General features: G+C 38.2%; 1 protein-coding gene across 1 annotated transcript in view; it reads left to right on the top strand.

Annotated features, from left to right (window-relative positions):
- mapk8b (mitogen-activated protein kinase 8b) overlaps positions 1-9,665 on the top strand; it is a 24,595-nt gene extending 14,930 nt beyond the window's left edge. The window contains 6 exon segments of the mRNA NM_131721.2: positions 716-840; positions 1,226-1,289; positions 1,555-1,632; positions 2,577-3,149; positions 3,181-7,155; positions 7,933-9,665. Coding sequence (NP_571796.1) covers positions 716-840; positions 1,226-1,289; positions 1,555-1,632; positions 2,577-2,593 — 284 coding nt within the window. The 3' untranslated portion in view covers positions 2,594-3,149; positions 3,181-7,155; positions 7,933-9,665.
- Positions 9,666-9,957: the final 292 nt, after the last annotated feature.

The following is a 9,957-nucleotide window of genomic DNA, read 5'->3' as shown; positions in this document are numbered from 1 at the left end:
TTTTTCTATTCTTTCTCTTTTCTTTTTTCTTTATTTCTTTCCTTTTTTGTTTTTCTTTCTTTTTTCTTTCTTTTTTGTTAGTTATCCTTTTTTCTATTATTATTTCCTTCTTTTTCTTTCTTTCCTTTATTTCTTTCCTCTTTCTTTCCTTTTTTCTTCCATTTTTGTTCATTATCCTTTCTATTTTTTTTCATTCTTTTTTCTTTCTTTCTGTTTTGCTAGTTATTCTTCTTTCTTGACTTTCTTTCTTTCTTTCTTTCTTTCTTTTTTTGTTAGTTATCCTTTTTTCTATCATTCTTTCTTTTTTTCTTTTTTTTCCTTCCTTCCTTCCTTCCTTCCTTCCTTCCTTCCTTCTTTCTTTATTCCTTTTTGTTCATTATCCTTTGTATTATTTTTTTCTTTATTTCTTTCCTTTTTTCTTTATTTCTGTCTTTTTTATTTATTTTATTTTTGTTCACTATCCTTTCTTTTTGTTTTTCAATCTTTTTTGTTTCTTTTTTTTGTTAGTTTTCCTTTTTTCTATTATTTTTTCTTTCTTTTTCTTTCTCTTTTTTTCTTTATTTCTTTTTCTTTCTATATTTTTCATCTTTCTTTCCTTTTCTTTTTCTGTCTTTCTTTCTTTCTTTTCTTTCTTACTTTTTTTTTCTTTCTTTCCAACACAAATTGGGGAAAATTATAGAGGGGGACTAATAACTCTTCAACTGTATTTTTGCAGCGAGTCAGGCACGAGACTTGTTATCCAAAATGCTGGTAATAGATGCATCCAAGCGGATCTCTGTAGACGAGGCACTTCAGCACCCCTACATCAACGTTTGGTACGACCCGTCAGAAGTGGAGGCGGTGAGTGTTTGACAGAGTCTTTATTATTACTTATGATTAATCATTGATGTTTTGGAGAGGAGAACAGATGGCTTTTTGGCTTCGTATTGTGATGTGTCTGAATTAGGCCTGCACGATATTGGAAAAATCTGATATTGCAATATTTTATTTTTCTGCTATATGAATGTAGAAATACAAGAAAGTTAGAATAAGACGATTTGGCGGTTTTCTATGTAGTCCACTAATAGTTAAATACAGAAATTGAATAATACCAATGCAAAAAATGCTTTTCTTACACTGTAAAAATGCTGGGTTCCACACAATTCCTTCATGCTGTCCCAACACAAATAGATTAAGTTAACATATGCAGCTCTAGTCTGAATGACGTTTATTTGCTTGGTTTTAGCCGCCACCAGCGATCACGGATAAACAGCTCGATGAGAGAGAACACTCAGTGGAAGAGTGGAAAGGTGTGTGTATTTTTGTTGTTATTTTTTGTCATTTATATTATTTAATATTTAAAGGTACGACCAGATATGCCAAAATCCAAATCTTATTTTTGGTACTTCTGTTGTATGTTTTATATTTTAGAAGGTTTAATCTGCCATTTAGGCTGTGAATCTGATATGGTATTAGTTTAAAATGCAGCTGACGTCATGAATTAGTTGCAAAAAGTAAATAAATCTTCACTTTAAGACTGCTTTCCTGACACAATCCCAATCTATTCTTGATCAGAGCTCATATACAAGGAAGTGCTGGAATGGGAGGAGCGAACGAAAAATGGAGTGATCAGAGGACAGCCGGCCTCGCTAGGTGAGTTTACTGCTTGATTTATTGAAACCAGCTATTTTGGGCTTTCACACAGGACGCAGAAAGCGGTGTAATCGCCACACACCTATAGCTTTCTTGTATAATGGAAACATTTTATGTGGTTGTCGTGGTTTCATAGTTACACTCAAAATGAGGTGTTGTCTTAGTCGGCTCCCTAGCTCCACAGTTTGTGGATCACTAGGTGGTGTGCACTAATTTGAGGAAGGGCAGTGATGAGCTTTACTACACATTGGGACACAAACAACAGCAGAACTAATATTTTGCAAATATTAATTTTCTGAAGTTTTTGAAAGTAGATTACAGCTAAATAATTTGAGTGTTTCATATTAACCTTGTTTATCATGTACGAGCGGACGCAGCCATCTTCTTGGCTCAAGACTTCCGCTCTTTTACTTTCATTGATTTTTAGATGTTAAAAACAGCTCGTTTTGATGCTTCATGCTACAAACTAATGTTTTCTTTTTTAATTATTCTACTCTTTTTCTCTATATTCATGAACACACTTAATTGTAGAGCAAGTAGTTTGACTGTTTATTTTTCCTAGTCATTTCTCCCATAGGCAACTGAATCGAAAGTTCTAAAAGAATCGCAAAAACAAGCGCACTTCCGCATGACCAAATAAGGTCAATTCTAGCAATATTTAAATCGTTAAATGACTATTAATGTTTGCCAGATTGTTTTTAACCTGTCTAGCTATGTCCAGTCATGTTAAATATAATTTATTTTTAGTATAACATCTCTCTTTTGTCATTACGTTTGATGATTTGGTTCACATGACTCATGTTTTTCTCTTCTGAACATCCGTTATAGTGTGCATTCATGTGTTTTAGTGGAAGAATTAAGCTATTGTGTGAGTCCATTATGACCATATTCCCCCATTGTCTCTGCAGAACCTGTCTGATAAACATTGGCTCTGTTTCTCATAGCACAGGTGCAGCAGTGAGCAGTGACTCCCATGAGCCCTCGACGTCGTCCTCCTCCATAAACGATGTGTCGTCCATGTCCACCGAGGTCACGCTGACCTCAGACACCGACAGCAGTCAGGAGACGTCCAACGGAGCGCTGCACTGCTGCAGATGACCATCCTTCTTCAACCTCCGTCACCCTCTGAAATCCTTCATCACCTTCCATTGTCTTCTGTCATGATTCTTCATCCTCCAAAATGCTTCATCACCCTCCAAAATCATCTATTGTTCTCCGTCATGGTTCTTCATCCTCCATCACCCTCCAAAATCCTCCCATTGGCCTTTTAAAATCCTCCATCCTCCCCTGTCACCTTCCAAAATCCTCTAGCCCCCTCAAATATGCTCTGTTACCCTCTAAAATCCTCCATCCTTCTTTGTTTACCATCCAAAATCCTCAATCGCCCTCCAAATTCCTCTATTCTACCTCAGTTACCTTCCAAAATCCTCCATTGTCTTCATTCACCCTCCAAAATCCTCCACTACCCCGTAAATCCTCCATTACCCTCCAAAATCCCTCATTGTGTTTCTTCATCCTGTCACCCTCTAAAATCCTCCATCAAAATCTTCAATCGCCCTCCAAAATCCTCCATTTTCCTCCAAAATCCTCTGTCACCGGCAAAATCCTCCTACATTATCCTTCAAAATCCTTAATTGCCCTCTATTTTCCTCCAGAGTCCTCTGTCACCTCCAAAATCTCTTCATTCACCCTTCAAAATCCTCAGTTGCCCTCTAAAATCCTCTATTTTTCTCTAGAATCCTCTGTCACCTCCCAAATCCTCCTCAATCGCCCTCCAAAATCCTCTATCACCCTCTAAAATCCTCCATCACCCTTCAAAATTCTCCATCACGCTCCAAAATCCTCCATCACGCTCCAAAATCCTCCATCATCCTCCAAAATTCTCCATCATCCTCCAAAATCCTCCATCATCCTCCAAAATTCTCCATCATCCTCCAAAATCCTCCATCACCCTCCAAAATCCTCCATAACCCTTCAAAATCTCCCATTACCCTCCAAAATCCTCCATCACCCTCCAAAATTCTCCATCATCCTCCAAAATTCTCCATCATCCTCCAAAATCCTCCATCACCCTCCAAAATCCTCCATCACCCTCCAAAATCCTCCATTACCTTCCAAAATAATACATCACCCTCCAAAAACATACATTACCCTCAAAATTCTCCATCATCCTCCAAAATTCTCCATCATCCTCCAACATTCTCCATTACCCTCCAAAATTCTCCATCACCCTCCAGAATCGTCCATCACCCTCCAAAATTCTCCATCACCCTCCAGAATTCTCCATCACCCTCCAGAATCCTCCATCACCCTTCAGAATCCTCCATCACCCTCCAGAATCCTCCAGAATCCTCCATCACCTTCCAGAATCCTTAAACTTTCAAGCTCTTGTCAATTCAAAAGTGTAAGAGTGGCGGGGATAGTTTTTTTGAGGGCATCTCAAAGGCTTTTACACCAAACCAGCATTACTTTCACTGCTTTCCTGTTTTTATTTTGAACTTTGCATCAAATTGAAGCTACTGCTACGTCGTCTTGCCATTCGGAAGTGGAATGATTCAAGTTTATTTGTAAAGATAAATGGTGAATATATTTTTTTCGAGATGTTTTATTTTTTTGAGAGTCATTTTAATCACTAATGAGTGGAGGTTCATTAAATGGCACGTCCATTTTTTTTGGACAAGTGAGTATTTCCACACTGTTACTACTGCTTTGGAGTATAAAAGGCATCTGTATGTTTGTTTTGGTCTGATAAGTGGTTTAATTTATGGCCTGTGTAACTAAATCACAATTAGTTGAACGTTTTATTCGGTTGTCTTACAGAATCACATTTTAAAGTGCTTTTTCGGGATCTGTAAGCTGATTTTTCCTCTAATTTCCACACACAAGATTTACTTCACATAATATTCTCTCTGTAAAAACACGTTTGGGTTTTCAGAATTCACATTATGTAATCTAGCCTGTACATATTTCATCTACAAACACAGAAAACATCCCAGCTTAATTCCGCTTCAACTGTACAGTCACAGCTCTTCATGTCTGAACACTTCAATATATGATCTGAAGCCCATGCCAGGTTTTTGGCCCATGCATACAAAATGCTTTCGATTTTTCCAGTACTGATTTTGAATTTATAACCAATATGCATACAGCTTTGTGGTCTTATTGAGTATGCGTTAAGACACAGAACTGATTTACTGGATGCAGCACTCATGCTAAATGAATGGAGAATGAATATTAATGAATCCCAAAGGAGCATGAAAAATGAACGCAACGTTTCTCATTTCTTGTTTGTTTCCAGTGGAAATGTGTAAACATTGCTTAAACGTGATGGTTTCCTACAGTAGCATTCAAAATAATAGCAGGACAACGTGACTAACCAGAATAGTTCAGGTTTTAATATAATTTTTATTGCTACATGGCAAACAAGTTACCAGGTGCAGTAGATTCTCAAAAAACAAACACGAGCATTTATGATATGCACGCTCTTAAGGATGTGCAATTGGGCAATTAGTTGAAGGGGGTGTGTTTAAAAAAAATAGCAGTGTGGTATTTCGATCAGTGAGGTCATCAATTTTGGGATAAAACAAGTGTGAACCAGGTGGCCCCTATTTAAGGACATGTTTGTTGAACATGCATTTGAAAGAAGCCTCATGGTGTGTTTACACCGTTGAACCTTTTGAGTTTACTCGCTTCATTCGCATGTCAAATACGATTCATATTCAAATAGAGTCAAATTCGTGACTTTAGTTTCGATGCTAAATGGCTAACATGGATTTTATTGAGATAGTAGTTGTGCTTTATGAAGGCTGAAAAACAGCGTAGATTTGTTCGGCGCCATTAGTCCACTAGATCCTTTCAGAGGTGCACCCAGAGGTTCATCAACTCCTCCAGAAACTATATCCGGATGATGGACGCTTTTAGCAGTGCATCCGACTGAGCCAAGCCCAGTTTGAGGAGCTGTTGTCCGGTGTCGGCAAGAGGATTTCCCCTTGCAACACCAACAACATTGCCGCTTCATTTAAACGCGTCAAGCCTCATTCACACTACGAGTGACTCACAGCGGCAAAGCGAGAGAGAAGCGACCACTCATTTCAACGGAGAACAAGCTACTTCCGGCAACCACCATCTACGTCCACATACAGCCACATTTTCTCCCTCTGTACCTGGATATTGCCTGCCTGCTGCACCTAAGGACTCTGAAAGCGATGTTTGTCTTGCCCCAGCAGTGCCTGTGCCTCTTCTTTCCTCCTCTTCTGACCACCTAGTCATATTCTGTCTTGTGATTTATATGTAGGCGTTTGAATAGGTTTGTGGTATTCCCACAGTACCTCACTGTTTTGTTACACGTGTCACAAACTGCATCGTTTGATTTTATGGAAGTGAAGTAGCTCCACACAAAACTTTGCTTGCGGTCACCCATATCCAATGACAGCATAACTGAACAACATGTGCCAGCGGACTGACTGAGTGGCTAGCTAGCGTGCTCTGCAGTTGTACAGTGCCATATTATGCACATGACTCGGCAAGCGGAAGAACAAGTAGTTCCGACTAAGTTGGCATTATTCCAATTAACTAGGGTAATTGTGGTTACTTTCCACTGTATTTCTATTTCCAATAAATGACATATTTGCTCCAAATTACTGAAATATCAATATTTTGATAATATAATCGATTCTAGAACACACAAAGCTAGCATCGGAGATATCGATATTTTAGTATTGATCCGCACATCACTACTGTGAGCTTGTGATAGGAAGTTCAGATCATTTTACTGACTCGGATCTTTGAGTCTTGTTCATCGAGATGAGCGAATCTTTTTTCGAGTCATTTCGCTCATTTGTTTCAATTTGCCAAAATATTATTAAAATGTTACAAATTGCTTCGAAACACATCTACAACTAGCCCAAAAGGTTGATCACATGACAATTACGTCATAAATAGATCACTATAAGAAGGAGAAAATAATAATTCAATGTTGACCTGCTCTTTTGTCTATGAAGGTATTGTCGTCTCTTTGCTCAGCTCACCTCTTCATGTTTTCGAAAGTCAGTGTTTCGTTCAATGTACACACACAGTCTGAACCAATCTTCTGGTTCTTGAGTCGTTCGTTCATCACATGACAGAATGACTCAAACCCGAGGAGTCGAGAGATGAACATTTCAATTCTTTTTCCGGCTCTAAACGCATATGATTGGCCCATGAGGAACGAATGACTCCGACCCGATAGAGGACTCGAGAGATGAACAGATCAATTCTTTCTCCGGCTATAAACGCATATGATTGGCCCGTGAGGAACGATTGCCTTTCCGCTATGAACGACTCCAAAGACTTTAAATGAACGATACCACCTACACAAATGTGCGCACGCGGATGAACGAATCACTCCCTGAGAAGACTCGTAGTTCCAGAGTCATATTGAAGATTCGTTCAAAATGAACGAATCGTTCATGAACGACCCATCACTACTGTGAGGAGCTACCAAGCACATGCCAGATGAAGCGAATCTATTTACAAGAATGAATCAATAGCCCCTTTCACACAGTGATACCGGTAAATATCCGGAAAATTTCCGGAACGACTTTACCAGTATATTGAAAAAAGCGCTGTTCACACAGGCGAGGACGTTACGGAAATTTTCCGGAAAAGAGCATTCACACATCCATTCCAAAATACCGGTAAATTCTGACATCATTCACCACAAATGAGCTTTAAACGGCTGCGCTTGTATTTGTAAACATTTGACTAAATTACAAACTCTTTTGATGATCAATATTGTAAACAACTTTCACTGGATCATATTCGCATGTCGAGATGTTCATAATTTGTGCGTGTGCTGACGCTCACAGGCTGTTTCATGGGCACACGCAAAGCTTGAAGGTAAACAAACAACGGCTTATCATAAGCATCTTATCGATGATTATTTGCACAGTTGGCATTAAGAAGAACATATAAACGTAATCTGACTAACTTCTTGCAGCTAAATGTGTCTGGAAAAATATTCAAAGGCTTTTATTCTCACAAACCGCGCGGACGTAAATGCGTCTGACTGTTGTGATTGGCTAAAGCAGAAGTCTTACGTCAGCACGTTCTAGACGTGCACGAGCTTATTCCGGAAATCTTCCTTCTGCGTTCACACAGCGCAGCATTCCGGCAAATTGCCGGTAATGTTACAACTTCTCTTTCCAGAAAATAGCCAGAACGAATTTACCGGTATTTTCGAAAAGGACCTGTTCACACATACAACCTTTCCGGAAAATTGCCGGTAATTTTCCGGAAAGGTCTGTATGTGTGAAAGGGGCTATTGTTTGAACACACCCCTTTCAATTAATTGCCAATTGCACAGCCTGAATTTTTTATTCTAAGAATCTGCTTCACCTACTTGTGACTAGCTTGCCATGTAGCAATAAACAAAATATGCTAAAAACGTATTCTGGTTTGCCATGTTGTACTGCTATTATTTTCAGAAATAGGCAAAATTGCTTGAGGTATTTCGAGAAAGTCAATGTTTTCATATTTCACTGGCAAATGAGACACAAATACTATCAAGACAAATGTAATTGGCTACAGTTTTTCCATTGTAATATTAAGAGGAAAAAAATGCCTATGTAATGTTTGGAATGTAATAATATGTGTACATAGCTGGTGTATGTAGTGTAATCTATGCTCATCCTACTGTACACTTGATGTGAAGCGTACAACATGACCTTAATGTGTTAAATCCATCGCTAAATGTTCAAAAACGCCATTCATCATTGGGTTATCTTAGCTTTTTGATTTGCTTTCAAAATGGAGAAAGTGCCTCGAGAGTCCAGCATCGATTTCTGAACGATCAGAAAGGAGAAATTTGGGTGAGGTTTTCCAAAGTAATCCTGTTCTTGTCATGTTGGAGTGTCTATTTTTGTATTGTTCCGGATGTAGGTTGAAGGTTTTGGGGTATGTTGAGAATGTGATTGGACGTTTTTCTCAAGCAAGGTCTTTCATCAAAGTAAATTGGAACTTTTTTTGTCGTGTTTGGTTCGCGGCTTTATTTTCTATATGGAAATATGCATCAAATGCTGTAAAGTGGGAACTACATTTCCCATGAGGCAATGCTATCGAATGTATGTGTATGGCGATCGAAGGAAATGGAAGGTTTGCGTAACGATTGGCAGACATTTTGTTTTAGTCGCATCCCGTTCATGTTTGTTTTCCATTTTAAGTGCTCTTAAGTTCTTTCTTTGCTCTCTTTAGGCACGTCAAGGAATTTTAATACTCTTTGTTTTCCTCAGTTGTGTTCGCTTTCACTTCAACTCTCAAACACGTTATGATTCAGATCAAAGTAGGCTTTGATGAACTACCTCACTCTAAATTTCTACAGATTTTCCTTTTTTTTTTGCGACATAGCTGACCGTAAGATAGATGTTAATACAGATTTCATTATTTATTTATTTCTAAAGTGAACTATTGTCAATATAAGGCGACGTGTAGTTTTGTACATTATGTATACTTCACCTAGAAGTAAAAGAACTGAAATGTAAATTTGATCTCTTTGTTTAATTTCCTTCTTTGTACTCATTTTTTTACAGTTCATGTGCAATACCCACTGCTGTCATGCTAGTTGTAATCGCTAGATCTAGACTTATTAGTTTTACGTACCCAGAGGTAGAGAGATGTTTTGGTACTGTCCGAGAAATTAATGTTGTGTCTTTTTAAACCTGGATTTTGTTTTGTTTTGTCAATGTTACATGACCTGTTTTACCAAAAATGAAAATCTGTGGCTGATGTTAGCAAGGTGTTCCGTTTAGCTCCTGGACTTTGAGTCCAGTTCAAAAGCATCTGTAAATTATCCAGCGTGTTAAGATTTGGTGCTGGTATGTAATATTTGCTAGCAATGCCAGCCCTACAGTTAGTTATCCAATTGCTAGCTCTGTGTGCACTAAACAGCATACAGACGATGAGAAGTGCACTACTACAAAGAATGCACTGGGATCTTATGATGCCAATTGTACATGTACTGCAAATAAACACCAGTTTGAATCAGAACTGATTCTCCATCTCTCTCGTGTCTTATTTATTTATGTATTTATTTTCTCCCCAGTCCACCAAGAAGCGGTGTTACAGAATGAATTGGTTAGGTAGATGTTTCAGTGACCCTCTGATGGAGAATGAGAAAGAATTAACAAATTGATATCATTATCTAACAAGTCTTTAAAGGAACGTTTTTCAGAAAATAGGCTAATTTTATGTCTTAATTAACAGTTGAGTTGTACCATTTTTAAAAAAATCTATTTTGTCTATTTGTATTTGGCAGAAGCACTTCCTGCTGAAAAATCCAGCTTAAACCAG

Source organism: Danio rerio, chromosome 12 (genome assembly GCF_049306965.1).
Source record: "Danio rerio strain Tuebingen ecotype United States chromosome 12, GRCz12tu, whole genome shotgun sequence".
NCBI lineage: Eukaryota > Metazoa > Chordata > Actinopteri > Cypriniformes > Danionidae > Danio > Danio rerio.
Note: the sequence above shows the minus strand (reverse complement) of the source record. Positions and strands in the feature narration are given on the sequence as shown.